The sequence below is a fragment of the Aphanomyces astaci genome (assembly GCF_000520075.1).
Source record: "Aphanomyces astaci strain APO3 unplaced genomic scaffold supercont1.80, whole genome shotgun sequence".
In the NCBI taxonomy this organism is placed as follows: domain Eukaryota; phylum Oomycota; class Saprolegniomycetes; order Saprolegniales; family Verrucalvaceae; genus Aphanomyces; species Aphanomyces astaci.
The window spans coordinates 262,578-290,303 of NW_009798343.1; the positions used below are offsets into that span (position 1 = coordinate 262,578).

Sequence of the window (27,726 nt, forward strand, 5' to 3'; positions counted from 1 at the left end):
CCGAGCGAGGAAACGATAGTAACGTTATTTGAGGGCCATGACAATTATATGGCAATTGTCGGGTGGTTGCATGTTCAAGGCGATCGTACGTACGTACTAGTATGTACGTGTATAATGGTAGCGTAAATAAGGAACAAGCGTGTTGTGAGAGAGCCCAACTTTGACTTCATGGACTAATTAATATAACGTTACATACCCCCCCCCTTACTGGGACCATCGAAATGTTTCAGGGGAAATCGGTCGTTCGCAAGTGGAATGCTATGTGCACTTGGTACGACCAGTATTTCGTACTATTAATAGTACAACGTTTGGGGTCGGTTGTATTCTTCACGACACTGCAAACTGACCATGGGATATTGTTCTGCATTCAACAGGTCCTCCATTGCTACTATGTAGTAGGATGCGATTTGGGTATTCCAGCGATCTTTGATATCATACCCCGAGGAACATGGGCAAGCCATTTGCAATGTGCCAGCAAATGTACGAAGGAAGTGCAGAGCTTGGGATTAGATTTTGCTGCGATGTGTTTACAGGTAGTAAGTATTACAGTACATGTAGTTATTTTACTACAGTGTAGGTACAAACATTCACGAGCCAACGCCATTCGTTGGCTATAAGCATCACGAAGTCTTGCTAAGGTTAAAGTAGGGAAGACATGACAAAAGTGCATGTTGGTCCAGAAAGAGTTAAGTTGAATGACGATAGCTAACCACTGTATACTAGTAACGTTAGGTGTTTTTGGCGATTACCAGTACAGTACTGTACGTATACAGTACTTGAAGTGGTGTGTTAGGTATTGGTACATGTACATGTACTGTGCTCCATCCATATCACGATTCATTGAGGATATGACGTACAGTGTAAGGTTCACGTCCTTCGAAGTACCCGTATGTACAACCCTAAACGACGACATCGTGGTGATGAATCTTGTTCAAATGTCTGTGATACCCTTGCTGCCCAGAGAGCTCATTGCAATAAGGGCAGCTTTGAACCACAAATGCAATCAATCGTACACCAAAGTGACTTTGCAATCCGTTGGCTTGCTCACGTTGGACACCACATGGTACACCCACACGAAGAAACGCGACATGTGATTATTACTTGGAATACTGTTGAGATGTGGTGCGAAGTTCCTTCTACTTCCAGGGAGCCACTTCTCTTGGCTAGTAGTATTGCCAGTAGATTGATTATTGGTAGCCAAGCTAGCAGTGCATCGCTGGTTGAGCTTCATAAGTCTACTACGTACACGGCTAACAGGAACATCAGCGCCCAAAGCGTGATGTGAATCAACTACCGTATTATTGATACTGTAGGTAGGTACAGTACTAGTAGTATATGCACAGTAGTACTACGTAGTGATGGGTTGGATTCTTTTTGTACCCGTTGCATTCGCCATGTGGTTGTCCAAGCAGCTTTGTGGTTGGAATTGGATGTTGTGATTGGATTGACTTTTGTACCAGGTGCCGCCACCACCACCCCAGCACGTTTTTGACCCACAGCAGTCAGCATGTACGTTGTCGGCATTTGCATGACCCAAAGCAAAGTCATCCCAATCAGAACGAAACCATATTGCACTCTGATGCCCTGCCTCCACAATCCCTTCTCGCTGAACACGTCGAAAAACCTGTGGACCAGAACCACCGACCACTCACTTCTTCCGGTATAGTCTGTGGATAGCCATCCATGCATTCCTAGTTCAGTCAATCTCAGCTTTGTCGATCGACAAACCAAGGACAGTCCAGTTTACTGTACAGTACATATCCAGTGGCGTAATCGCCACAGCCGTCCTGTCGTGATGAGAGAGTCCCCCCATCAGTGCTGTCTGCATCGTACTGTATCTGCGGAAACTTATGCATCAGCCAGCATGTTTTGGTCCGTTCTCAATGAGACATCCTAGTTATCCCCTCATTCTTTGTAATTTCGAGCATCCACTTTAACGACCAACACGAGAATCTGCACCCAAAAAGTCCTAAACGTGCTCGGCAATTCCGATTTGTACGGTCCATCTGGCCGGTTTGCCATGTTATGTAGCGGGTGTTGACACTTGCACGTGTCCCCTAAGCACATGGGCCGTCGCCGGGCGATTTGTTTGTTTGGGGACTTGGTTCATTATTGAATTTGCACCCGAAAAACGTCATTACCCACCCAACAATCTATATCATGAGCGCCTACCTGCCTTGCCCGATCGAGTATGACTTGGGCCTACTGCCACCGCCGCCCGCCACGCCTCCCCGCAAACGCCCGTACCGGTCCAGTTTTGCCATCGTACTGGACGAAGCCGCCAACAAGTTCCGGGGCCAGTGCAAGTACAAGTCTGGCAAGTGCAAAAACGAGCGGACGCTGAAGTTCAATGGCGAAATCCACACGTTGTGCGAAGAACACCGTCTGCGGCACAACCGCATCCAGAACAAATCCGATAGCAAAATTCGAAAGGCCAAGCGCATGCAGTCCATGTATGACAAGCTCGAGCCGCTGCCACACGACCTGAGCCTGCCGTACGACTCGAAGCTCATGGAAATCTTGTACCAATCTGGCACCGACACGTGCTCGTCGTCCGGCGACTCGGATGACATGTCGATGGCCGACGAGTATGCGTGGCTGCCAGAGGTCAAACTCGAGGAGTTTGGGGTTGTCGTCGATTATTGGTCCCCAGAAGACACGTTCATTTTTCAAAACATCATGGGGCTTCCGACCAGGAAGACTGTGTAGTTCGTCCGGTGGTAGTAGTGTAATTGTAAGTAGTTTATTGGAGTATCTATCTAGTCGAGTTTGCAGCCTAGTACTACTCGGCTACCGTGGCAACAACTTCCATGCGAATGCTGTGTGTGTGCCGTAGTCGAATATGGCCTAGTAATTAGTATACATGTAGCTCTACTAGTAGTAGTATGTACGCAAGTTTACTTTTGTGGGCACGGCGTTGAGGAGTAGTACTCAGTACATTGTACTATTAATAGTAGTACCGGCGAAGAAGTACTACAGTAGTAGTCTTAATCGTTCTTGGATGACTGTTCCCGCAGAATATACTACTACTACATGATATACACGGACCAATCGCTGTGGAACATTCACGATGTGTTTGGTTTTGGCCTCCTCAGAACAATTGATGTTTCCGTGGTCAAAACCCATCCAACGTGGCACTACTGGTTGTCTATCTGTTCAAGTCAGTATGCTCATTTTTCATACCATACTACTTCGAGGTAGTGCTCAACACTGGTCACGAATCCCGCCAATCAAAACACTACCGGTAGTATTGCAGGAACCGCTGCTTGGACTCGTCGAAATCGGATGTTGTGATTGATAGTATCTAAGTAACACAGTCGTACAGATTACGTGTGATATAAAAGGTTGTGGGGGGGCCGTCCAATCAATCACGCCGGCTAGACACTGTCAGGGATTGTTCGATTGTGTAATTCAAAGAACAGTGGCTGTACGACTACGTCCGTGGAGGCTGTCTACAGTACTACATTGCGTTGTACTAGTACTCTATGGAGACAAATGAGTGCAGACTGTCCAGGCAACATCAGTACCAAGTGAGCAATTCCCCGATTACAACAGTTCCACTGTTGTTTTGACCTGAAAAACGTTTCATTGAGGGAATAATGCCACCCGGATACACTACTGTATACTACACTAGCCTAGCCCGTAGCCCTCTGTGACTTGGGATTCCGTCCTACCCCCGGTGGGTACATTCTAGTATAACGCTAATCCCCATGGTTAACTGCACCACCAGTGGTTACCTATCGCTAACCACTGAGATGCACTTTACCCTTGGTAAGAGGGGGTGATAGAGTATTCTAAAACTGTAAATCCCAAATAAACGACAAATTCTGAGGAAAGAAGTAATAGAACTATTTAATGGGGAATTGCTCCAGAATTCACAGCCACACCCACACCCAATAATGACGCCGGTGCTCAGCAGGAAGGCTTCCACAATCTATGGATTGTACTTGATGTAGGATAAGGCCATGGATGTGTCTTTGTCGACGGTGTTGCCGATGGAATGGGCTCATTTCAGTGGGGGAACCTTGGTTCGATGCTTGGAGGAGGAGACGAATCATTTGCGAACGTCCACCGTTTCTGACTCCATATCGTCATTTGGACTCGTCCCATTGCAAGGACAGGGCGCTCCAAAGCAATTGATACACGCAATACTAACGTTAAAAACGTAAACTCCAGACTTCATGCTACATACAGCTTGACAATTCGCGTCCAAGCCATCGAAATTTGAACGAGGTGGTTCTACTGGGAATTCAATTCCGCCCCCGCATTTAAGTCTGTACCCCCCAGATATCACTACCCGGTATTCGTTCGCGTTGCCACTTCACCTACAGCCCCCCCTGGCATTTACAAGTTGGCCGTGAAATGTAGGGGGCTGGCTCCACGATGATATAACTTTGGTGTAATAAAAGTAGGTAACTTCCATTAATTTATGCACGGCGGTGGCGTGGATTCATGAACAACGCTCGACGACACAACATTGTGGTACAATTCGACAAGAAAGGCAATGTGCGACGGATCCAACAGAGCTGGCTCTTCCATCTTATGTGTCTTGTGCTGCCGCCGTTCTGCTTGTCTGGCCAGCTTTTCTCGGTGCTTTTGAGCGTGCGTTTGGGTTTGGCGAATGTTCCTCGTCTGCACAACCCCTGCGATGGCTTTCCAAGGACCCCTCGGGAACAACTTCATCGCGTGTAGGAATCGTCCATGCTCTTCTTCGGACCATGCACCGGAGGCTGACATGACGAAAGTCCCTAGTCGAATTCGCAAATGGTCGACCACATTGGACTCATTGCGTCCTGTCTATTTGCCGATCACTCAGGTGTTGGCCGTACCATGCCACTGATCAAATCAAAGGACCAATCACAACAAGAGCATCCCAAGACATCATTTCAAAACGATGCAATCCTATGCTTGGAATGATTTGGGGAGGCGACATGTTTGAATGTGCTTAGAGTAGTACTATACGTAGAGTACCTGTTAAAATATGATAGGATAGTGTAATCATCTCAACAATGTGTTCCCAAGAAGTGCTAACGTTTATCTATCTATGCGTCCCTCGTGGGATGCAATTGTCCCAGCAAAAAAAAGCAAGCCATTGCGGGCAAGGCAATGAACTTCTGTCGCTTGAAACGCATTTGCCAGAGGTTGGTTTGCTCCCAATCGAACTTTTGTACGGTCCATGTTGATCCACCATTCTTGTGGATAAGTGTGGCACCATCGATTGTTCTTTCTCTTCCTCGATGCCACCCCTTGCTTTCGAAATGCCTGACTGATTACAGGTACACAAAGTCACGCCCAATGATGTCGCGCTGTGAGGACCCCGCCCGAGTGAATTTTACAAATTTCAATCGTTTCATCGGAATACGTACTTGTACACACACAACCAACCTCCCGACAGTGCATGTAAGGACTTTACAGTACATGTAGGTACTGAACAGTACGACTAGTAGTACCAGTACCTTATTTGCCTTTATAGGGTGCATACTTCAACAGTACGGTATCACCACTACACATGTACGCGTGGTTTTCCTCCAGCTGTCATAGTTTTGGCGAAATGGTTCCATATGATCGTTGCTGAATGCCATGCTGTCTCCAGTTATTTTCCTCCAGTTCATTGGAAAAAGGGATTGGAGAAATAACATTTTGAAGCATCACCTGGAGATGTTAAAGGAGATTTCACATCACTATAACGTTACAGTAACGTTGGAAATTCTATATCGCTCGCCAAGCTTGTGACACCTGACATCGGGCTTGCTTGGAAAGAAAATCGGCGGCCTACAATTGTAATCCGTGGACAGTGCAAGACACAACGAGAGCAAATGTATGAGAAGCGCAGGACGAGGTCTACCGGCAGAACACGGTGTAGTCCTCGCACTTGCTCCAAGATAACGATCCTGTCCCCGTATACACCGTACTGAGAAGGCAAGTTGCAGGGCTTTGATGAGAGACATCGCCTCCGATCCTCCACAAGCGGTATGCGCTGCCCCATTGAAAAGGACATGTCGCTGGTGAGCGTGAGGGGCGTTCGAGAGAGTGAACTCGTCGGCATTGGTGTGTGAGGGGCAAAGGAACAGCAGGCCGGGGCGTGTGTCGTACGTGGCCGGAGCCTTTTTTGTCCAGACATCAACGGAGAGCAGCTGAGGGAGGGGGGTAGCCCTCAGTCCCTAGAGCGCGGGGGACATATGAACGGAGCACGCAGGTGCCATCGCTGGTGGCATTGCCGTAGACTGTGTCGTGGGTGGCCCATTAGGGGACCATCCACGGGGCGGGATGTGGGGAGGCCCGCGCTGTGGATGCTTAAGGTCTAGTATGAGGGCGAGTGTACGGTCACGTGGAATGTGCGCGCGCTTGCCATACATAGAATAGATAAGCAGAACACATAGCTTGCGCGTGGGGCATAGCTAGAAGGTACAGCTAGAGTCGTTCGGGGCAGCGCAATACGGGCACATAGAGGGTGCAAAGGTTTTAAAGCGAAAGGCTTGGAAGTGCTAGCGGTGTTGGAATCATTCAGGGCTACCTGGGAGATGGGTGAACTTCCACGTAAGGGTCCAGGCATGCTATGGAGCGTGGAGTGGGGCGATTGTTGTACTTGGGATCGATGGACCTCGGAGGGGAAAAGGAGTTGGCGTTGCAGTGACATCAGTACATGTACTGTACACTGCTCCGACTTCCAAGTCGAATTTGAATCCGATGATTTCGAGGTTAAATCTCAGGAATTTCCAATAACTTTTGTTAATAAGCCACGCGCTTACCGACTATATACGTTGCTGAGCTCCACGAGGTAAATACAGTCCTGCCAATGCATGGGTTTCCCGTCGACAAATGGGGCAAATTCGCTTGTCATCCACCCATCCAAACACGCAGTCCCTGTGAAATGTGTGGCCGCAGGGCAGTACCGACACGCATTCGTCTACGTCGCAGAGGCAGATGACACATGTAGTGTCGTCGTCGGGGGCCATGTCAGCCGTAGGAACTTCAAAAAACGAGCGGAGAAGGGCTACCGTTGACTTGTCGCTAGCCATGGATTGCGTGGACAGCAATTCTTGTGTCATTCGAAGGAACAAGTCCATGAGGTGGTGTGTCCACAGCTTGAAGCAACGCGTGCGTTCGTGCTCGACGTCAAGTGTTTTTTTGGAAACGGCAGCTGCAGCAAAGACTGGATGGCGCCTGTGTGGCATCCACCAGACATGGGAACCGCAATGAGCGCTTTGCGCAGTCGGTAAAAGTCCGTGTATCGTTTCCGAATGGTCCACCATCGGTGGTTGGCATGGTCCGACACAGAGATCAAGTACACTGTGAACACTCTGTTGGTGAACAGTGTCGGTTGACACACTTTGGAGGCTCGGACAAGCTCCGTCGAGTCTGACGTGGCAAGGTATGGGATCGACGCAAGTCGAGCTGGCGTCGGGAGGTGCTTGATTGCCATCGTGGCGGAGTCTCCAACTGCTCGGACTAAACCACGCGTCAACTTCAACAGTTGTATAAATAGGATCCAGGTCAATTGTACAAGGCCATCATTGGCTAACTTTGGCTCGAGTTTGTAAATATTTGTTCATTTCACGCATTTGGCTAAGTTAGCCAATGATGGCCTTGTACAATTGACCTGGATCCTATTTATACAACAAAGTGTTGAAGTTGAGTTGGATACTGGAACTATTTACAAATTTGAGGCAGATTTTACAAATTTGGGCCAAGGGATGTGGTTGAAGTTATGTGGTAACGTTATATTCATATACTGTAACGTTAGCACAGTTGTTTCGACACCACATGAGCGTTGTCAGCCATACAAATCCTTGCAATGCGATTAAGTCTACATACACGACGACATGGCTGTCGGAGCAAATTCGAGCACTGCATAACAAGCTACACTGTATCTATAGGATATCGCTGTTCGTTGATTGCTCACATCAGTAACTACTGTAATATTGTGAGTGTACTTGCTTTGAGTAATTGGGCACCACATTGCACAAAACGTGTCGGGTTTTCGGACTTTCAGGACGAGTTTACAATTCTACTTGCATCAAATACTATCAATCTCCTTATATAGTACTTTGAAGAAAAACCTCTATAAAGCTATATTGCCTCGCGCAAGCTGCAGAGTAAAACACAGTGGGGAATGGATGTGTTGTATATTCGCGCACTACATATCTACATGACTCTGTCCGTGGTGTCGCTGGCTGGCGCATTTACCGCCGTCGGTTGCTAGAGGCGCTGCTCGACGACGGATACGCGGCGGCACTTCGGGGTTTCTTGACGCGGCGCTTGTAGACGGCGATGCGGTCGTCCACTCTGATGCCCCACTGCAGGTGCTCGGCGCGGACGGCGGCATCCAAAAACTCGTTGAGCTTGTCCACACGTTCTCGAATGGTTTTCTCCGACATATTTCCAGTGATGTGTCGTTTGGGTAGGTCAGGAATCTCCTTCTTCTTGTACCCGGCTTCGTTCATGAGACGGTCGCAGAGGAGTCGAAACGTCGAGTACCGTTTCCAGCAGTACACCGTGCCATAGTTAGTGGTTTGAATCTCCAAATGGTATTGGACAAACTTGTGACGCGCCTGGGTCACGATCTTGGAGTTGACGATACGCGCCGACTTCATCGTAATCTCGTCCGGGATGGGCAGCCCATGCGACTCGATCACAACGTCCGTGGACTCGCGCGCTTCGACGTGGCGCACAATGTCGCGGATCTGCAGGAACGCATGCGGCGCCGTCGTGTCGTCCATGCCTTCCTCGCGCACCATGAGGTTGGTCACGGCGTAGCAGCCCAAGTGCGGGTCCAGCCCCACGACTTCACCGACGCCGAAGGGGGTTTCCACCAGCGTTCGCGGCGACAGGATGCGTTCGCCGTCCAGAACGATCTCGTCCGGGTACACATCGAGCACCTCTTCCGACTTGCCGTAGTGCTCGATCGCTACAGAGTACACTTGGGTCTCGCGGTCATAAAACAAGACGCGACCGCGCCCGTGGTCGGTTACTACGATGGGCACGTCGCGGCCGAGCGATTCCTCGTACTTGGCCTGCTTCTCGGCCAGCAGCGCCATCTCCCGCTCCCGCGCCGCCTTGTCGGCCAATGCGCGGGCATGCAACAGTTGACGTTCCGCCGCGTCGCGCTCGAGTTGCGCGGCTTCGATTAATACGGCCTTGTGCGCAGCTTCGGTAGAGGCAGCGGCGGCGTCGGCAGCAGCCGTCGCTGCATGTGTCTTGTCATTAGACCACGCCGACGGGGTGGTGTCTTCTGTGGACTTGGCGGTCGCAGCGGCAGTGGCAGCGGCAGTGGCGGCGGCAATCGCAGCAGCCTTGTCGTCCAAAGCCTTTTGTGCGGCGGCTGCAGCATCAGCTTTGTCCTGGATGCGCTTTCTAATCAAATAGCATGAGGGACATCGTGAATAGTGATGACGTACGCTTCGGCGAGGCGAGTGGCTTCCGACAGGGCCGCCAAGCGATCTTTTTCGGCACGTTCGAGCGCCGCTTGTTCCTCGGCGAGGGCGGAGGCTTCGCGCTTGAGGCGGCGTGTTTCCTCGACCTTGCGATCAAATGCAATATTCTCCTGCTCTTCACGAAGGCGATCTTCGGGAGACATGGCGGCGAGGCGTTCGGCTTCCTTCTTTTCCGCATCGCGCTTGGCGAGTTCGACCATGTAATTGATCCCGTACTACACATGTCATGAAACACGTTGTTCCCGTCTAATAGGTGGAGAGAATGCACCTTGCGGACGAGGGAGCGCACGGCAAACGAACGTGCGACCGATTGCACCTTCACTGCATTCCTGTGGACGATTTCCATAGTCTTGGGGCGATGGAGGTACCAGTACTTGACCACGCCCTTGTTGGACATGATGGTCTCCAAGTCCAACGGCGTCAGGTGACTTTCCGAGGACTGGACGGACTGATGGATCTTGGCATCCCGATGCAAAGCTTCGTGATCCGTGGCTACATGATTCTTCCCTTGATCCCCTGTCTTGGGGGCCTTAGCGTAGCTAGAGTACATGTCGGATGATGGACAGTGAGGATGTGAGGAAGAGGCTTCTCAGGCGCACACTCTCGTTGCGTATCCGGATGTGACGCCCTGTTTTTATCCAAGTGACCATACAAACCGCAGGTCGTTTTATATCTCATGGCGGTATTTCCGGATACCGTGATGTGTAACTATTGCGGCGACTAACCCCCGTATCCGGAAAACTCTATGTGTAACTGCGTCGGAGGTGAGTAACCGGACGCACACACACATCGCACGACTTGCCCTTAACTTACTCCAAGGTGGCCGCGGTTACAGTACCCCTTAACGAGGCGCATATGCGCTTTCATAATGCAAATATAGCCACAACAAGCATCCATCAGGAGGAAGTGTACTGCTACCGGTACCAATAACGTTATACTTACACTTGCTCGTATTTAGAAACATTTTAAAATACTTTCAGTTTGTTTGAAAAGTAGGAACTGTGCATAGAGGGAGATGGCGTTACAGCTCCAAGTAGTTTTCAGAAATAGCATGAGCCAATCAAAATCGATTTACCTCTTTTTTTTTCACGATTTAGAAAAAGACGTCAAGGACCTCTTTTTCTACTTTTGGTATAGTGAGTTGCGTAAAAAATCGCACAAAAAGAGGTCAAAACGTAGGAAATTGTACTTGGAACCAATTTTCCATTTTGCTAAAAATATCAACATCATAACGTTAACACGAAGTTCTGGAAGGCCAAAATCGAGGCATTCATGGTAGGCGGAAGAAAATTCTGGAGTTTCTTGGCAGGCATCCAACTTGTTGGAGAGGGACATTGGCTGCTGTACTGACACGCTTTAAGTCGCTTACTGCAAATGTGGTGCTTGCATTCAGAAAATTATGCCGTTTCACCTTGAAAACCGAACTGTTCCGGATATTTCACTACTTTTGCGGAAGCATTATTTTTATTGCGCATATGAATGTTTTGTGGTACTTGGACGACATGTCGACATGCGCATATATCGAAAATGGACGAACTTTGATGTCGCTTTTCACGAGCCTTGTAATACCTACAGCAATACTACTTGTACTACAAGGTAGTCCATTACTAGCTCAGCCTATGCAGCATGGTCTGTGTATACACAGCTCTCTCTGGCACGAGGCATCTTACCCGCATGTACACGCTTGTTCTTGAAATACGACGAATTTGGCAAGGTTGAAGTTGTCTTTCTCTACAGCTGTTCATTCAGGTGGCATGCAATAAGGTGTTCTTGATATGTACGGTAGTATTGGTTGGACCTGCATCGCGCCTTTCCCGTAGTATGTACGCATGCACAATCTGTAGGATGTATAACGTTACTGTACTGTACATACCGGTAGATCGTTTTGCAAAACGTAAATAATTTTAGGGCTGACAGGGAATAAAAATACTCATACTGAAAACAAATATCAACATAAAGATGTTCAAGCAAACAATAATACTAGTATATAACTGTCGCGCGCATACACACGGCGTTTGACTTGGTGGAAGTGGGAGATTCAGTTCCAGGTTGACTCGCACGTGACAACTTGAATAAAGTTGCATACCGGTATATTGTCCTTTTCACCCAAATTTGGAATCGACCTCGAAGCACAATTATATACCATACAATGTATACCATACGAAAATTGAATATAAATAGTTCAACTGGGACAAATGGGCTAAAGCCTACCATTAGTTGGAATTTAGGATTGAAGCAATTTCATTGGTTAGCTGATTGTCTGCGTTTGGGCTGATTCGATTGGACCACCCACTCCAACTTCGAATCGAATGCATAATATATATGGTACACCATAATTTGAAGGCTTTAATTCTTCACAGTGATGTGTTTGTGTCCTGCCCCCGCATCTCCCAGCAAATCCACAAATAACGTTATGACATACAACTTTCATTTGATTTCGAAAAATGGGGATTTCTCCGTCCTGCTTTTTCGCGTTCTAAAAAGTCCTAAAGGTACTAGAGAATTCCTAGGTAGGTGTGGTTAAGGTCTTATGCTCTTAGACAAGTATTGGAGTCCTTGGAAACGGTTTTGGACTCGGAATCTCTATAATTTTGAGTACCAATTTACACTTGTTAACAGTACTGCAAGTTGTACCTAGTACTACCGTATTGTGGATTCGGTACACATTTCCAGACCCTTTGAGTCGAACCTCTAACTAATCCAATTTTGAGTGGATTTGATTGGCTCGTACATAAGGAACAAGTGTATTCAACCAAGCAGAACTGATTCAATATTGATTTGGGAAACCACGCGAATTTTGGAAGTTTATAGCGAATTCACAATATAATTTACAGTGTACCACCCTTTTTGTAGGTGTGAATAGAAATTAAGAGGTTCACTGTGTGATTGGTGCATATTGAATATACGAGCTATGATTGGTGCATTTTCATAACAGTAACTTGTCACAACGTCATAAATTGGCTCTTTTTACGTTAAACTACTTTGAGGTACGTAGAATCAACAAACCCTGAAATAGTGTGATCTCGTAGCGAACCAACAATTGCCTGCGCAGCAGTCGTCGTTGTGGAGCGATGGAAGTCCAACAAGCACAGATGCAGCAGCTCATGGACGCTTATTGCGCCACAGAAGACAAAGTCTCATGCACTCCATCCAAGAAGCATGTCGTCATTGGTATGGAGGCGGAGGAGAAGTTGGTGGGTGCTGGGATGGTGCACCTTCGCGTGTTCCAAGGTGGAGTGTCCATTCTGGGCTTCCACGCCAAAGCTGGCGCGTACTTGGACGTGTTCTCGCCCCGTTGGTCGAACCTCTTGTCCATCCAAGGCATCGCGACAACATCTGTGTTTCAATCTCCATGCACGTCATTGACAGAAGCCCATTGGAACCTCACGCACGTAGACGATCGGTTGACCATGGCGGACGAGGCCGAGGCAGATGCGTTGGCCAAGGACATTGCCGTACGATTCCCCATCGTCCTGGTCTTTCGGTCCATGCATGTTACCTACGGCAACCTAGCGTCGTACTTTGATGGTGGTCCACCATCCGCAACAACCAACGACATGGTTGTGCCGATGCCAGGGTTCAAATTCATCCGCCACAAGAACGCAGCCCATGCACTTGACAAACCCAAAACGAAGAAAGCCAAGCATGCCGCGTCTAACGCGGATGGCTCGTCTGTCTTGTATCATGGGGAGTCTGTCGACTTTACGTCCATCACGTCGCTGGAACCTCATCCTGTGCGCGAAATTCTCATTCCGCCGACCTGGTCCAAGGTGGCGGCGTCGATCTTAGACTCTATGGCGACGTCGGCAAATCGAAAAATGCTCGTCTGTGGGGCCAAGGGCGTGGGCAAGTCCACGTTCAGTCGGTATGTGGTGAATCGACTGCTCAACGTGTATCCGATGGTCGCGTACTTGGACACGGACGTCGGGCAGCCGGAACTTGCGGCGCCGGGGGTGCTGTCGCTGCATTATATCACGTCACCGTTGCTCGGGCCTGGGTATACGCACCTCGAACCAGCGTATCGGTACTATGTGTCGTGGATAGTTCGTCCAACTTCACATGTGGCGGTAGGTCGTACTTTTTCGGTTTTAGCAGCCCCAAGGCCGATCCAACGGTGTACATGGAAGCCATTAGCGCCCTCTTGAACGACTATGCCGCCAAGGATTCCACGATTCCGCTAGTACTCAACACGGACGGCTGGATCAAGAGCATGGGCTACGATCTGCTTCAAGCGACTCTCTCGGCTGCGACACCTGAGCATGTCGTCCAGGTCGTCGCACTCTCCAAGGCCAAGAGTTTTGACGTGCCACTGTCGCCTCAGGTGAATTCATCGATCGCCGGCGGTCGTCTTATACGCAACATGCTTGTAGTGGACGCTGCATCCCATTGAAATGTGGGACATCGAGCCACCGCAACCTGCGCGAAGTGGGAAAGAACTGCGGCAATTCAGACTGCACGCGTACTTTCTAGGCCGAGTTCCCGTCCCATCACATGTGTCGTTGCAAAATATCCACTGCACATCCGAGCAGACACGGTACAATCTCTTGGAATAAGAGGTGTATGTCACCAACAATCCTTTGACATTATGAGACAGGTATACGCGTCTCCTCTCGACCATCTATCCACAACAAGCGCCGTACCGGGTTCCATTTTCGAAGGTCGGTCTGCGTGTGTCGGGGGGTTCCGTGCCTCCAAGCCAGATCCTTCATGTACTGAACGCAAGCGTTGTTGGGTTGTGCTGCCACCCGTACGAGATCAAACCGGACGCCACAAACGGAGGTCCTGTGACAGTTCTGGACAATCCAATGGTTCCCTGTGTTGGCCACGGTACATCGTCATCACTCAGTCAACTCATCTCTAATAACACCTTGAGTAGGCATTGTTCGGAGCATCGATGTCGAGCGCCGAGAATTCCACATATTGACCCCCGTGCCGTTCGAGATCCTGCAGCATGTCAACTTGCTCGTGCGCGGCCACATCTCCCTCGCCTTTCAGTTGCTGGATCAAAGCGCTGTGTACGGGACCACGCCGTATGCCGTCGTGGATGTCTTGGCCGCGGAAGGGACAGGCGCGTCGTTGATGGAGAGTCGTAACAACCTAAAGCGCAAAAAGGAAATGACTTAACGTTGAACTGGTCAATACAACGCGACAAAACGCGCGAAACGTTGCGTTCGTTGAATTAATTCGTGGCCGTTTTATATTAATATCTAGGTCCTTGTATTCCATTTAAATCTCTGAAATAAATTCGACATGTTTATTGATTTAAGTACCAAGATCGCAACACAATCAGGCTGCATTTGGATATTTACGTTGAAGAGTTGACTCGACATGGAGAAGGAGCATGTCCCGGCGTTCGACTTCACCGACGACGACGACAGCATTCAGCCATTGCCCAAGAGACCAAACCCACATGATGGCGGCGTACTGCCGTCTCCCATGGCGCTCATTCCCATCAGTGTCAATCCAGACGTGACCAAGGAAGTTGAGTGCCAATCGCCGCCGACCCAAGACACGTACTATGACGACGACCACGACGAAGAACTGTCTCAAATGCGACGCTATTACGAAGACGACAAGAATGGGTCCATGCGACTCAAACTGCACGCGTCGACGAAGGAATGCATGACGCATTATGACTTGACATCGTTGGATGAGGAGGACCTCGTCAACATCGAACTGGGGTAGTCAAACGTTCAAGGTGATTATGTGTCTCATTCATTGGATCCTTATGTTGTAGGCCGCAGGATCGATCGATTCGTTTCGGTCGCGAGGATTTCGTAGGATGCCTTCAGAGCACCGCGATCACGTCGCTCGGGCTCCATTGCTTGAGTGCCCATCATTGCACGGTTGAATGGAGCGAAGTCGACGACGCGTCGCTGTATGTGACCGACCTGAGCAGCACCAACGGCACGATTGTCAACTCGACGCCCTTAGGTACGCAGCACGCTGGGGACATCGTCGTCGTCGCTAACACAAGTCCAAGTCGCGAATGTGCCCACTCGCGTCGGGCACGGCGATATCATTCGCCTCGCATACGTCAAGGATCGACCTCGTCGAAGTTGCAGGATTCAATACGAAGTTGAAGACCCCCGCGTGAGTCGCATGGACACGCCGTTCAAGTCCCCCGCCATGGCGCTTGGTCACAACGTTCTGGTGCTTCTACCCTTGCATAATCACCATATATACGCTGCTGACGGTGTCGATGTTTGCATAGGGCATTCTCTTTGCCGGGCCATTGTGCTACCGCGATGGCCCAAAGTTACGCTCCCACGACGTACGTCCTTTCCCGTGGATTTGTTTCGATTGTCACGATGCAATAGATGCTAAACTTTCAAAAAGAATACGACTGTCTGAAACAGTCCCTTTTCGCCGCGGCCAACATGACGGTAACCCATATCGTTCAGCTTGATCTCAACCACATCTCCTCATGTTTAGTGGAAAGACCACGTCAATGATGCGGGGATGGCCATGGTGCACGCGGCGCCGCCTATCGATGTGTCTGTGAGCTTTGCCACGATGGACGCACTGCGCACGATGGTCTCGTCCAAGTGCCGCGTGCTACATTACTCTGGCCATGGAGCCACCAATTGCCTGTACTTTGAGAGCGACGAGCAGCAAGGCATGGCGGACCTGATTCCCGTCGACACATTGCTGCAGATCGTCCGCACGCATGTCCAGCTCCATCTGCGGCTCGTAGTCGTCAACTCTTGCAATTCCGAACACATTGGTATGTGGTGAATTATTTCGCTATTATCTATAGTCGTGTGGTTTTCTAAACGAGGCTGGACATTCGGATTGGCTGAGTATAAGTGTGTCGTCGTTTCTGAAAGAGCCAATCCACAGCTCATTAAAATTGGACTTTAGCCAATCGCGTCGATTCGTGAGTCGGATTTGGTGGGGGAATTTGCACCGAATTCACAATATATTAATAGTACTCGTACTCGTCTACGCTTGTATTAACCAGAAATAGTATTTATATTTATTATTTCAGTAAAAGAGATGATATTTTTACTTATTTGTGACATGCAAGGACGAAGATATTATGTATTCTTACTGACACATTACAGAAAAGATAATTCTTTCAGCCAGTCGGAATGAATTATTTATTCACAGTGAATGACCTCAGATTATCGATGAATATCAAGTCTTCACCGAATGAAATACTATATTTATTTCTTGAGGCACACATCACAAAACTTATTTCTATCCTTCGCGTCCAGCAAAATTACTTATTTTCTGACCAGATCCTTTAGAAAAAAAATTTTTTTTAAATAGAGAAATAAATCTTGTCGAGATTATATTTTTCCCTACCTCTGCTAATAACTATCATCATATACAAGCATTTGGAACCAATATTATCATGTAGCCAACGCGTTTGTCGAGTGTGGAGTCCCGCACGTGATTGCTATTCGCGGCGATTCGACGGTGGAAGACTGCGAAGCCGTGCACTTTACCCAGTACAAAGACCACCCCATCGACTTTTAAATCAAACAGCTAACTTGATCGTTGTTTGTAGGGCGTTCTACTTGAATTTAGCCACGGGGCAGCTCTCGGTCGAATCGTGTTTCGAACAAGCACTCATGACCGTGTCGTGGTCCCCGCATCGCGTTGCCTCGACGGTATATGTCTGTTAGTGATGTTTTATATATGCGTAGCGGACGTTTGATTCGATTACATGTACCTTCGTAGGGCGTGGAGAAGTTTACGCTGTTGCCGACGCACCAACCGCACAACGAAGTCGTGTTTCCCCATATGGTCGTGCCACGCTCGTTGCACACGCCATTTGAAGCGCGGTTTCCAAAGATATGGAACGTCTCGCTCCCCACGTTATGTCCGGTACGATGAGGCTATATGCTACTCAACAGACACTATACTGTATACATTAACCTTCTAATGTTTGGTTTTGTAGACGTTTCGATTTCGATCGATTGAACAACTTCGCGTACAGCCAATATATATATATTAAGATGCAAACATCTCTGAGTTGGAGGGACACTTAATACATTGTAGTTGTGTGGATACTTGACCGAAGAAAGCCATTTGAAATACAAGCGATGGGTATGGGTGACAGGGCCGTCCGGTGTTGGTAAGAAGAATAATATTGTCCTTTGACCCAAAATTTGGATTTGTGTGTGCTGCTTTGCCAAATCTATCAATCGATTAGTGTTTGTACTTCCTCTTGTATGTAAAAAGTGACCAGTTTCACACTAATATAAGTCACACACACTAATTCGATGTTGAGTGGTCGAAGAGGAGTATTTGATTGGCCACTTGCTTCGTGTTGTGGGTTTTGATGGTCGATACCGATTTGGTGCTGCGCCTTCACCAACCCCATCATTCCAATGTTTTGAATCGACTTCTATTAATATGCGACACTAAATTGACTGGGCGTGTGTCCACACATAATAAAGGGAAAACCCAGTTGGCCCACGCGGTGGCCACCTATTTGAGTCCGCGGATGGCGTTCTTGGGTGGGGTGTACCATGTCAACGTTGCCGAATTGTGCGAAAATGATGCGGCTGTCGTGTTGAGCCCAGACAAGTTGCACCATCCCCACGAAAGGTCGATATATAGACAACGTTGTGTGCGATACAGTACCATATCCCCTCACGACGTTGGAGTGTAGGATTTACGATAAACTCGAGTGCATGCTCGACGAATTCCGAGCGTGTGCGGGTCGACGTATGCGACGGTGTGTGACAGAGTGCAATGGACAAACGTCGTGACCTTCGCTCGTAGAATGCACAAATTGACACGGCATATTCACGGCGCCCCCATGCTCGTGGTCCTGGACGGCTGCGATACTGTACTGCTTGGCGATGCGCAGATGTTCACGACATTTGTTAACTCGCAGCTCGCCGACAACATTGGCCTCAAGGTGCTCACGACGTCCGTGTACTTCTGCCAGACAGACCGCGTGCACGACCACGGCCTGTATGTGTTTAAGACGCCCCCCATGACAAGGAAGGCGTCGGCCAAGCTGCTCGTGGACATGGTATTTCCTCGCAAACTGCCGTTGCAGGGCATGACTCGGTCGCCGCTGTATGCCGTCCACATGGCCGACACCATGGACAACGTATATGCCGTTTTGGCCGCGCATCCAGTGATTCAATCGCTACGGGGCATCCCGCGTGCGATTTGTCGATGTGCCAACATATTATTGGCCCAAGACTCTCCATTGTCAGTCGACGCGCTGCTACATTTAGGTGAAATGCACACTCCTACCAACTAAGTGCTATTGCAATCGTGCAGAGACTACTACTCCAGAGACTACTACTCCCGACGCATGTTCGTATGGCGTTCGCGGTCGATCAGAGGACGACAGCGGCGGTATGGCAAACCCGTTGTACTGTGCAGTCGTCGGGGGGGGTCTAGAAGTGGTCGGCAGCGGACTGGCAACATGTGGCGATACGTCGAGCGTTAGCGGGGGGCGGATGATTTTGATGCGGGGGGACCCGCCCAGGGACAACGGCCGCGTGGCCGAGTACCGCGGGGAACACGGCTGCGATGGCAGGATCATCAGGGGTAAATGTGTCGGCTTGGGGACGACACACTTGGGCGTTTCGGATCGAATCGACGTCGTTGGGCGTGATGTTGTTGGGGGGGCGGCGACGTCCATGGCTAAGGGTGGCAGATGGTCAAAGAGTGATATGTCGGTGGCCTGGGGCTGCAGGCGCCCCGTCGGAGCTGGTAAGAGCAATGAAGAGTGTGATTTGAGCCTGGATTGCACGAGCGCCACGACTTTGGACATTTGGCGGTCGTCTGCGTGTAGTTGCCGCGTGTGTTGAAATAAGTGCACTTGCGACTGTCCGGGGGACTGCATGTCGCTGCGAAAGTGCTGAAACGACGACACGAGCGAGTGGTGCTTGGTGTATGCAAACATGCGGCCATCGATTCCAGCAGCAGCAGCCGACGACGACAATGACCGATTCATGGCCATGGCGAGGCGCTGGATGCATCGGAGGAACTCGTGAAAGTTGAGATCCAAGGATTCGCGGCTTTCGGATTTGGAAAACCCAACGTCCAGCTTGGCGGCGTTGTATTCTTGCACGATTTCCTACATGAATTATATCGTTCATTTCGTAGGTTAGAGTAGACACGTAGGTAGGTAGGTATATATATATGGTGGAATTTGATGAATATGAGAAATGCTCATATGTTATACATTCAACGAATATGGCGACTATGAAGTGAAATGTCGTCGTACGAACCTGAAGGCTGAGTTGGCGAAAGGCAAGGTGGGGTCGCGGCTGGTCCAAGATGGTCGATGGTAGTATGTCTACAGTACTCCTGTAAACCTCAACCTTTGAATCAAGTTACAGTATTAGAGACGTACCAAAACATCGTGCAAAGTGAATAAAGTCCCGCAGTGAAAGTCCTTGATGCAGCTCGATCTACCCGTAGAAAGCAAGTTCGACTCTAGTTATCGGTACATTTGACTAGTATGGGTTACCGATGTCATGCTATGGCCTGCAAAGTGGGAAAAGATTTGTTTCAAAGGCCACACGTGGTTGCGAATGAACTGCATGACTTCGGGCTGAGACACTTCAGGTCCAAGTGGTTGCGTCTGGAGTTGATTTGCGTGGGGTAAAATGTATTCGCGAAAAAGTTCATCCGTTTTAAGCGTACTGGGCCATTCCTGTACATCCAATTAGGTGCACACACACACATACACCTACCTCTAGGTTTAGACATCGACAGAGCAGCAGCGTGGTGCCGTGCACCCATTGCTTGAACGTCATGCCGCCCCCATGTGTGTTCGAGTGGTGCTTGGTCGTGTGTTCAAATAACGGCGGCGTCGGCTTGAAGTGAAAATGGAACGACTCGCTGTCCACCACCCGTTTCTGGGGGGGCGCCACGCGAGGCTCCCGAATCGCCACGACATAACATGCATCCAAATCCGCGTCCAAGATCGGTCGGTCGCTGAGGTCGGCGACGCGGCAGTCGCGCGCAAATCGAAGAAAGTTGGTCCGCCCCATCGTTTGCAAATTGGTCAAACTGCCCAAGAGACAATACCACAGGAATATCTTGCGGTACGCGCGGTTGGTAAAGAGCGGTCCGTGGTTGTCCTAGTGCAGTCGCACTAAATAGGGGTGGAGAGGGCGGAGGGAATTCACGCGTACCGTGTCGTAGACCATGTCTGGGATCATAAAGTTGCACAAGTCGGCATACGCAGGCGATTGCTACAGTGCCCAAATGAGTGGACAGAAATGTATGGCGAATGTACACACTTCAATGACAGGACCAGGAGTGAGGAGAAAGCTAGGATGGACGGCCACGACGCGGCCGTTTTTCTCGAGGTTGTGGCGGAAGAGGTGGCTGTCTACTCGTTACGTTGTATTCCGACTCAACGGAAGCCCCACTGGTCGACGTACCTTCGGTGTGCAAATGGTCAAAGAACGTTCGGAATGCTTGGAGAACGCGGGTTTGGCACATGTATTGCGCGACGATGATACCATAAACCTTCGAGAATAGGTCGTTCTGGGCTGTGATGAGTTGAGCCTGTTGCCGCTGGGTTTGGGCGACGAGCACTTGGTATTCGATTTGAATCGACGTCTCGTGGGTATTGGACGCTCTTCGTTTCAACGCTTGTTCCTGTCCATTCATTCAACAATCCGCAAAGATACTGTGACAACATGCATACATACCTGCAACTTGGCCTGCAATCGATAGATCCTTATCATACCCGCCGCAATCGCCGCTTGGTTCTTTCGATTCATATCGTGAATCGCCACGCGAAACAACTCAAACGTGATCGTCCCATCCGTCGACAGTGTCGTAGCGTGTTGGATGGCCTCTTTCAGCACATCCACTCCTGAGTCCCCCGTCTTTTCCAATGCTTCGGTGATTTCAGTCGCCACGAGTGACCCATTGCCTGTTCATTTGGTCAGCCCTCGACAACTAAACTCATCTCAACGTGGCAACGTACCGTGGTAGTCTAGAACAGTAAAGTGGCGCTTCAAATCTTCCTCGTCGATAGCCTCGAGCTCGATTTTCTTGTTTGCCTTGATCTACATCACAATCTTGTGATAGTAACCACGAGGTCGAGATGATAACATGGGAAGTGCACCTCCAAGTATTCGTTGACGTTGAGTTGGAACGTTCCTTTTGCCTCGATTCCAGCAAAGATCGTTTTGAGGTCGTGAGGGGAAAACTCTGGGGCGTGTTCCTTAAAGAGTACGGTGGCTTCTAGTTTGTCCAAGTCGCGGGCATTTCGTCGGTTTGCGAGCGAGAACTGCATCGCTACGAGCTCCGCCTCCTCAGCGCTGAACACATCGGCGACCACCACCATCAAGTATATCTATTTATATCTTAGTGGATTAAACGTTGCCAACGGTCACACAGCGAAGGATGAATTGCAACATTAGTCCAACGTAGGACCCTGCAAAGAGGCCGGCAATTGTAGCCATCGAGCCTGTCATGCCAGCAACTTCGTGCTCGACATCGCTGCAGGGGGTGGGGGCCAGGATCATCGCACTTGTCCCAACATATCCCGTGACAAACCCCAGCGACGTCACGAGGGCGATAGCGGCGATGTCGGACACGGCATTCGAGTACACCACCGCGAGCACAAATAGTGGGATGTACGCAGCTTGGACGACAAGGGGATAATGCAGAGTTTCCAACGTCAACAGTCGGATAGTCAACGGCAGCGACTTGCCGACTAGGTCCCCGACAGTAAACGCTGCCGTGAGTACCACTGGAAACCACGTTTGCCCAATCGAGTTGGATTGAATGGCGGTGGTTAGCCCGGGATAGCAGGCGAGGCAGACGCAAAACGTTACGAACGACATGCTCACAGGTTTCCAAGATAGTCGTAAGACAGTTAGGATCGAGCCCACATCAGTATTGTGCTCCTTGTCCACGATTGGAGTCGTTTCCGTGGGTGCAAAGGTCTGGTCACAGCGCCGGTTCAGTCGCTTTAGGAGGTAGAAGGGATATACCTGGAATAGTTGTTGCTTTTGGGGGGATCGCATGGGGGACGGGAGGGGCAGGGCTAGAGGGGTCAGGTGCTGGATACGAACGTACATATCCAGCACTGGTTTGGCGAATTCATTATGGGGGAGCATAGCGTACCTGTAGGAACAAGCATGTCACCATTTTTCAACATAAAGGCATGAGATACGTACAATGTCCAAGACACAGCAATCGTGACGCAGGCCAGGCCGAAGAAGACGCAAAGGGACAGCATTCCAGGGTTGTCATGGTCATACGTCCACTTGGTGGCGATTCGAGCAAAGACAAGGAGCACCGCCCCGGTGCCCTTGCCGCCGTCGATCGCTTGAAGGAACGACGGCCCAAAAACCGCCCCCAACCCGTAGATAGACGATTGGATCAGCGCACTCGCCATAGAAGTGACAATGACCATGATCAGTGTGCCCACATAACGGACTTGGGTGTCGATGTTTGGAACGAGTTGGAGCAGCGGCACGACCAAGATCGAGAGCAGGAGGCTGCCAAACCCGCCAGCCATTCGCACGTGAAGGGGCAACTGACGGCCAGCCACGAGCATGAACATGGTGATGACTAGCAAGGACGACATGTTGACCACCGGAAAGACAAACCCCACCATGCCATCGGGATACAACTTGGCAAATGCATCAATCGACAGGACAAAGCAAGTCCACGAGGCGACTAGTGTAGCCCCCGCTGCGTAAAACGTCAAGTACGTCCATAGGTACCCAGGCACAGAAAAGTCCCCAGTGAATTCGATCGTTTCTGACGGAAGGTCAAGGGTCAGCACTGGTCGTGTGGGTGGAGATGGCATCGTAACCACAGTCGAAAGTGGGGCACGGTTGTAAATTTTAGTAGCACGAAACCGTAAAGATATCATTCCCAAGCGACACTATACATGATTTACAGCAAAAATGATACCAGTATTTCCACCCAACGAAAGATCTCACTAGCTACCTTGAGTGTGCACGAGCCAAGAGATGTGTCCCCATTGCTGCTACCTACGCTTATGACCGAATTGATCCCTTCGCAGGTTCGGCTGGCGTTGATGTTGCGAATTGTGGGTGTGACTGTTGCCAACCTGTCTGATCAGCGATTTGGCTCCATGTGGGTATGTGTATACCTTCGGAGTGATGTGTGTGAATATGTTTCGCAAGCATTTTATTCCCCCCCACGCAACATACACGGACGATAGACTTCTATATTCTATAACAAGCTGATGATTCTAGTTGGAAGGCCGTCATGCTTTGTTGGTTTACAACCAGTGCAGCATGGGTCCGTTGTCGCCGTGGCCAATCTTGATGTCCCGGCTGCCGTGCAAAATCGATTGGACATACCGAATCGCGAGGCGCACCGCCAGCTTGAGGTCGGCGACCTATCACTCAAAAATGACCCCGCTTCACAAATATTAGGTAAAGTCGTACTTTGGCATAATTCGCAGCAATGGCTGCGGCCAGCGTGCATCCGGTGCCTATTCACTCTTAGCATCTTACCCCATATATATATACTCCCATCTTCCATACGCCGCAGCATAAGCTTTCGTACCGTGGGTGTTGGTAGTGTGCACGCGAGGAGACGAAAACAAGTCGAACGATTCGCCGTCGTACAAGACGTCCACTACCGTGTCCGATTCCAAGTGTCCTCCTTTCACCAGGACAAACTTGGAACGGCCCAGCGCCATCAAATCCACCGCCGCTTGCTGCATGTCGGTCACCGAGGCAATCACGCGGCCGTCCAACTAGGAAATAAAGTCGCTCAATATATATACTGTTGATGTAAAGTATGTATTTGTTCAAGTGGGGCCCTACCAGCACTGACGCCTCGGGCAAATTGGGGGTGATGAGCAACGCTATCGGAAACAAGTCCGTGACGAGGCTACGATGGGCCTCCGACTGCAGCAATCTATGACGAAAGGGGATAAAATACTCTTAAACAACAACACATACACATCGTACCGATGTCCACTGGTAGACACCATGACAGGATCCACGACCAAAGGCAGGTTGCGGTGGGCAACAGCATCCACCACGCACCGAATAATGTCGGCAGACGCGAGCATTCCCGTCTATCGCGACTCTATTCAACTCATAGAAATTCATAACGCCCAACTCACCTTGATCACTGTCGTGCCAATGTCGTCAAGCACGCAGTTGATTTGGGCACTTAGCGTGTCCAATGGAACGTTGTGGATGCCGTGCACCCCCTTCGTGTCTTGTACCTAACGGCGTCATATATATATATTTATATTGTGACATGGATATATATATATATATTGGGAAATGGACGATCCATTGTATACCGTGATGGCGGTCAGAGCACTCGTGGAAAACACGCCTTGGGCTGTGCACGCTTTCATATCCGCTTGGATGCCCGCCTACAACAATATTTGTCATCAAACCAAGGCATGACAAACAAAAAGCGTACGCCGCCTCCGCTGTCCGACCCAGCAATGCAGAGCACTCGAGGTACATTCAACCGCAACACCGCAGAGGCCACGGCTGAGTCAACAGTGCCACTGGTCGACGACGGCTGGCTCCATTGGCACATGGCTTCAAGGGCCGAGCGTTGAGATGGAGTAATGGTGCTGTCAAGCGTCAGCCTTTTGGGGGACATCAACACCGATGTCGATTGCCGTTGTGCCAGCGCAAAAGCCAGAGTGCTGCCAGTGAAGGCTGGACCAGCAGGTGCCGTCGTCACGATCAGTTCATTGTCGGGTGTCGAGATCGACATCGGGTCTACGCTGGGGTATTAGCTGGGGTATTAGAAGAGGAGGTACAGGACGTAGCGTACGGATGATGGTGGACAAACGATGAAGGGGGAAGTACGCTTCGAAGAAGTTGAACTCCAAATGCATCGCTCGGGTGTACAGCGGAAGCAATCTGGCCTCGGATATCCCGTCGCGGGCAGCTGTCGTGTCCAAGAGTTGTTCAATCGTTGCGGCACTGGCCTACAAGCAAGACTTATTGCACCATCCATACGCAAGAAGGAGAATACAGCAGATTACTTCAAAGTCGGGGCTGGCGTACGTGTCGATCCATTTGGCATACCGATTGGAATGGCCATCACTGGATGTGAACGATCGAATCGCGGCTTGAAGGTTCTGGCCCAGGAAGGCGTACAGTCGAGCACAAGGGACCATAGCGGCAAGGATTTCGGCCACAGTTGGAGACGTTTTCGCCGTCGACAATAAAAAGTCGACATAGGCTCGGGTAGCGGCAGTTGGCACGGTCGTTTCGACCACAGTCAAATCGATGCCCCATGACTAGAACGATGTGAGGTATGTGTGTATATGTTACGAGTACTACCTGCATGTATGAGGCATGGAGCTTGAGCTCGTCATTGACTCCTTGCATCAAAGAGACCAGAGTGATCGTGTCAGCGGGCGAAGATGCCTTGGTGATCGCATGGGCAAACGATTGTAGGAAGCCGTGGAGATAGAAAGCGTCTTGAAGGAGGAAGTTCTGAAATGATTCAATGGGAAGGTCTCCCGTGCCAATTCCCAAGATAAAGGCATGGAACAAGCACGCTTGGCTTTCATGTGCCGTGCATGCCCACAGTCGTTGGCTCAACGTTGCCGTCATTTCCTTGTCAAAAATGTAGACGTTTAGGTATATATGTAAGACACTTGTACTATATCAAGTAAACTAAACAATAGTAACAAGTGTCTACGTGGCCTAATTGGATAAGGCGTCCGCCTACGAAGCGGGAGATTGCGGGTTCGAGTCCCGTCGTGGACTACGTTTTTTCTCCTTTAATTCTCACCGCCATGAATTGTATCCGGTTAAATTTTGTCCAACATGAGGGGAAACGGAATGGTGAACGAGGGATGCAATTTCGATGGTGTAATCCATTCACACGTGCTGCTGACAAAAGATAGGTTTAGCAGCCACAAAGGATCTTTCGCTGTCCTATCGTTTCACGACGTCGCAGGTGTTGGATTTTGTGCCTCTCAAATTTGTGGTGGGCTTAGAGTACCTCCACCCTGAGGCTGCAGGAAAGGTCAACTTTTCGATCCTCAAACGATATGGTAGTACATTGTCATACAACACGCTAGAATCAAATCGTGTTCAGCCTGAGGAGAAAACAGCGGTGCACTAACGTAGATTTCCAATTTAAGAGACAAATTTTGGAGTCGCTGCCGGGAAATGGAAGCAGCTCGGCACTGAGGAATGGGTTTCGACTTCTGAAAACTGATAATTGAACAGGAAACCCAGGTATTTCTAACAAGCACTGAAACATCAATTTTCATAGTATCTATCATGTCCTAATGTCCCATTTTCTAAGCAGAAACACCTCAAAAGTAGGGGACAATTTAAGAGACATATTTTAAGCGTGATCGTAGTATTGATCCATGCATATATTTTTCGTGGTTAGGGTATAATATTCTGTCAGGTACATATGCAACCTCAACAGGTTATGTATTTATAGAGCCAATTGGTTAATTGATTTATATAAAACACATGGGATTATGAAGAACATTGATTTAAAGAGGTATTTCTACACAAATTTCAAGGTAGGGTGATTGGCTGAATCCTATGTCCCTTAAATTGTCCCATGTCTCTTAAATTGGAAATCTACGTTACTTTTAATTTCCATTTTCAAGGATTGACACCTTCCTCAATCGATTGTGCTGAGTTGCTGGAGTGGACACAGAACGGTTGCGTAACTTTTAAAAATATGACATTTATTCATAAATGTTGAAAAGTTATAACATAACAATGCATGCTATAAATTGTAGCTCAAGATGACAATAATTTTTTGTCATCTTTACGCTACGGTATATTTGAAGTTGACGTCTTTAATGTGCTGCTTCGTGGCTCAACGATCGCCGATCAACGCGAGAACATGGTATCGTGTACAACAACATCGATACTTCATTATCTTACGATGCTTATTGCAGGATATAATCACACCCAAAGTATGCTATATTTCAGTTTTTGGCATGTTTGAGGTCACTTCACGTATGCTGAATAAGAACAATCGCCGCACACTATATCTTGTTATGTAGACCGCAACCATGTCTTCAGTTTTCATATTAAATGTATTACGCCCAGACATACCGTTCCTGAACAATTCAACGACAAAGTCATGTACTTTCTGGATAGTTAACATTGTTTCTCATAAATTATGACAAACATTGATGTTAACTTAAGTTCAAAAAGTATTGATTTAAGCAGTTTAGGGTTGCTCAATGAATTCTTGAATTGGAGAGCTTTACACAGGCGACCATTTATGGGCCGACTTTTATACTTGATTTAAGCATTGAAATCGTACGTTTCAACCTGTTTCGAGTACATGCAATTACCATGTAATAGAGGTTTATTCATTTTGAACAGAA

At 49.2% G+C, this 27,726-nt stretch overlaps 9 protein-coding genes and 1 non-coding gene across 23 annotated transcripts; 4 read left to right on the forward strand and 6 right to left on the reverse strand.

The window, feature by feature from the left end:
* Positions 1 to 2,124: 2,124 nt before the first annotated feature.
* H257_16135 (hypothetical protein) lies at positions 2,125 to 2,767 on the forward strand. Its single transcript, XM_009844471.1, has one exon. It carries the CDS (start codon positions 2,161 to 2,163, stop codon positions 2,707 to 2,709), a length of 549 nt encoding a protein of 182 aa, XP_009842773.1. The 5' UTR covers positions 2,125 to 2,160; the 3' UTR covers positions 2,710 to 2,767.
* A 1,627-nt stretch (positions 2,768 to 4,394) lies between these two features.
* On the reverse strand, positions 4,395 to 4,755 carry H257_16136 (hypothetical protein). The gene has a single exon (XM_009844472.1). The coding sequence runs from the start codon at positions 4,735 to 4,737 to the stop codon at positions 4,423 to 4,425; it is 315 nt and encodes a 104-aa protein (XP_009842774.1). The 5' UTR covers positions 4,738 to 4,755; the 3' UTR covers positions 4,395 to 4,422.
* Positions 4,756 to 7,045: 2,290 nt separating this feature from the next.
* Positions 7,046 to 7,460, reverse strand: H257_16137 (hypothetical protein; the record flags this gene model as incomplete). Its single annotated transcript, XM_009844473.1, has 1 exon — positions 7,046 to 7,460. The coding sequence occupies exon 1, from the start codon at positions 7,421 to 7,423 to the stop codon at positions 7,046 to 7,048; it is 378 nt and encodes a 125-aa protein (XP_009842775.1). The 5' UTR covers positions 7,424 to 7,460.
* Positions 7,461 to 8,107: 647 nt separating this feature from the next.
* H257_16138 (hypothetical protein) lies at positions 8,108 to 10,062 on the reverse strand. Its single transcript, XM_009844474.1, has 3 exons — positions 9,703 to 10,062; positions 9,399 to 9,649; positions 8,108 to 9,354 (listed from the first exon to the last, which is right to left on the reverse strand). The coding sequence occupies exons 1-3, from the start codon at positions 9,982 to 9,984 to the stop codon at positions 8,184 to 8,186; spliced, it is 1,704 nt and encodes a 567-aa protein (XP_009842776.1). The 5' UTR covers positions 9,985 to 10,062; the 3' UTR covers positions 8,108 to 8,183.
* A 2,373-nt stretch (positions 10,063 to 12,435) lies between these two features.
* Positions 12,436 to 14,594, forward strand: H257_16139. Of its 2 annotated transcripts, XM_009844475.1 has the most exons (5): positions 12,452 to 13,458; positions 13,506 to 13,755; positions 13,805 to 13,968; positions 14,029 to 14,261; positions 14,311 to 14,594. In XM_009844475.1, the coding sequence occupies exons 1-5, from the start codon at positions 12,506 to 12,508 to the stop codon at positions 14,556 to 14,558; spliced, it is 1,848 nt and encodes a 615-aa protein (XP_009842777.1). In that variant the 5' UTR covers positions 12,452 to 12,505; the 3' UTR covers positions 14,559 to 14,594. The 2 variants fall into 2 exon arrangements, with proteins under 2 accessions (XP_009842778.1, XP_009842777.1); XM_009844476.1 differs by having other exon boundaries at positions 12,436 to 13,458; positions 14,029 to 14,594.
* Positions 14,595 to 14,738: 144 nt separating this feature from the next.
* H257_16140 (hypothetical protein) lies at positions 14,739 to 19,632 on the forward strand. Of its 11 annotated transcripts, none has more exons than XM_009844486.1 (15): positions 14,739 to 15,115; positions 15,172 to 15,368; positions 15,418 to 15,587; positions 15,649 to 15,708; positions 15,755 to 15,820; positions 15,870 to 16,161; positions 16,801 to 16,891; positions 16,951 to 17,053; positions 17,124 to 17,270; positions 17,344 to 17,376; positions 17,445 to 17,520; positions 17,846 to 17,996; positions 18,061 to 18,126; positions 18,174 to 19,124; positions 19,207 to 19,608. In XM_009844486.1, the coding sequence occupies exons 1-14, from the start codon at positions 14,763 to 14,765 to the stop codon at positions 18,664 to 18,666; spliced, it is 2,298 nt and encodes a 765-aa protein (XP_009842788.1). In that variant the 5' UTR covers positions 14,739 to 14,762; the 3' UTR covers positions 18,667 to 19,124; positions 19,207 to 19,608. The 11 variants fall into 11 exon arrangements, with proteins under 11 accessions (XP_009842788.1, XP_009842781.1, XP_009842789.1 ...); XM_009844479.1 differs by having other exon boundaries at positions 15,172 to 15,312; positions 15,369 to 15,587; XM_009844487.1 differs by having other exon boundaries at positions 18,174 to 19,632.
* Positions 18,527 to 21,730, reverse strand: H257_16141 (hypothetical protein). Its single transcript, XM_009844488.1, has 11 exons — positions 21,505 to 21,730; positions 21,364 to 21,445; positions 21,083 to 21,309; positions 20,810 to 21,029; positions 20,666 to 20,757; positions 20,558 to 20,617; positions 20,114 to 20,503; positions 19,888 to 20,073; positions 19,771 to 19,828; positions 19,646 to 19,713; positions 18,527 to 19,491 (listed from the first exon to the last, which is right to left on the reverse strand). Exons 1-11 carry the CDS (start codon positions 21,724 to 21,726, stop codon positions 18,670 to 18,672), a joined length of 2,427 nt encoding a protein of 808 aa, XP_009842790.1. The 5' UTR covers positions 21,727 to 21,730; the 3' UTR covers positions 18,527 to 18,669.
* Positions 21,731 to 21,754: 24 nt separating this feature from the next.
* On the reverse strand, positions 21,755 to 23,202 carry H257_16142 (hypothetical protein; the record flags this gene model as incomplete). Its single annotated transcript, XM_009844489.1, has 3 exons — positions 21,755 to 22,330; positions 22,379 to 22,511; positions 22,565 to 23,202. The coding sequence occupies 3 exons, from the start codon at positions 23,200 to 23,202 to the stop codon at positions 21,755 to 21,757; spliced, it is 1,347 nt and encodes a 448-aa protein (XP_009842791.1).
* Positions 23,203 to 23,287: 85 nt separating this feature from the next.
* On the reverse strand, positions 23,288 to 25,983 carry H257_16143 (phosphomethylpyrimidine kinase). 3 transcript variants are annotated; one of them, XM_009844492.1, is made up of 11 exons: positions 25,694 to 25,983; positions 25,393 to 25,650; positions 25,179 to 25,335; positions 24,813 to 25,123; positions 24,688 to 24,762; positions 24,502 to 24,606; positions 24,344 to 24,453; positions 24,197 to 24,290; positions 23,934 to 24,126; positions 23,813 to 23,859; positions 23,572 to 23,763 (listed from the first exon to the last, which is right to left on the reverse strand). In XM_009844492.1, exons 1-11 carry the CDS (start codon positions 25,967 to 25,969, stop codon positions 23,644 to 23,646), a joined length of 1,746 nt encoding a protein of 581 aa, XP_009842794.1. In that variant the 5' UTR covers positions 25,970 to 25,983; the 3' UTR covers positions 23,572 to 23,643. The 3 variants fall into 3 exon arrangements, with proteins under 3 accessions (XP_009842793.1, XP_009842794.1, XP_009842792.1); XM_009844491.1 differs by having other exon boundaries at positions 23,288 to 23,859; XM_009844490.1 differs by having other exon boundaries at positions 23,813 to 24,126.
* A 68-nt stretch (positions 25,984 to 26,051) lies between these two features.
* Positions 26,052 to 26,125, forward strand: H257_16144. Its single transcript has one exon. It is a non-coding gene; the product is annotated as a tRNA-Arg (tRNA).
* Positions 26,126 to 27,726: the final 1,601 nt, after the last annotated feature.

Coding starts and splice junctions, on each gene's coding strand:
- H257_16135 (XM_009844471.1), top strand. CDS start 2,161: ATGAGCGCCTACCTGCCTTGCCCGATCGAGTATGACTTGGGCCTACTG.
- H257_16136 (XM_009844472.1), bottom strand. CDS start 4,737: ATGTCAGCCTCCGGTGCATGGTCCGAAGAAGAGCATGGACGATTCCTA.
- H257_16138 (XM_009844474.1), bottom strand. CDS start 9,984: ATGTACTCTAGCTACGCTAAGGCCCCCAAGACAGGGGATCAAGGGAAG. Junction 9,650..9,702: donor TGCGCTCCCTCGTCCGCAAG/GTGCATTCTCTC, acceptor TGACATGTGTAG/TACGGGATCAATTACATGGT. Junction 9,355..9,398: donor GCCACTCGCCTCGCCGAAGC/GTACGTCATCAC, acceptor CTATTTGATTAG/AAAGCGCATCCAGGACAAAG.
- H257_16139 (XM_009844476.1), top strand. CDS start 12,506: ATGGAAGTCCAACAAGCACAGATGCAGCAGCTCATGGACGCTTATTGC. Junction 13,756..13,804: donor ACGTGCCACTGTCGCCTCAG/GTGAATTCATCG, acceptor ACATGCTTGTAG/TGGACGCTGCATCCCATTGA. Junction 13,969..14,028: donor TGCACATCCGAGCAGACACG/GTACAATCTCTT, acceptor ATTATGAGACAG/GTATACGCGTCTCCTCTCGA.
- H257_16140 (XM_009844487.1), top strand. CDS start 14,763: ATGGAGAAGGAGCATGTCCCGGCGTTCGACTTCACCGACGACGACGAC. Junction 15,709..15,754: donor CAAAGTTACGCTCCCACGAC/GTACGTCCTTTC, acceptor ACGATGCAATAG/ATGCTAAACTTTCAAAAAGA. Junction 16,162..16,800: donor TTGCAATTCCGAACACATTG/GTATGTGGTGAA, acceptor ATTATCATGTAG/CCAACGCGTTTGTCGAGTGT.
- H257_16141 (XM_009844488.1), bottom strand. CDS start 21,726: ATGGTGGTGGTCGCCGATGTGTTCAGCGCTGAGGAGGCGGAGCTCGTA. Junction 20,758..20,809: donor TGACCATTTGCACACCGAAG/GTACGTCGACCA, acceptor CGTAACGAGTAG/ACAGCCACCTCTTCCGCCAC. Junction 20,074..20,113: donor GTCGATGTCTAAACCTAGAG/GTAGGTGTATGT, acceptor TTGGATGTACAG/GAATGGCCCAGTACGCTTAA.
- H257_16143 (XM_009844492.1), bottom strand. CDS start 25,969: ATGACGGCAACGTTGAGCCAACGACTGTGGGCATGCACGGCACATGAA. Junction 24,127..24,196: donor TGCCCGAGGCGTCAGTGCTG/GTAGGGCCCCAC, acceptor TTTATTTCCTAG/TTGGACGGCCGCGTGATTGC. Junction 23,764..23,812: donor TTGCTGCGAATTATGCCAAA/GTACGACTTTAC, acceptor TTTGAGTGATAG/GTCGCCGACCTCAAGCTGGC.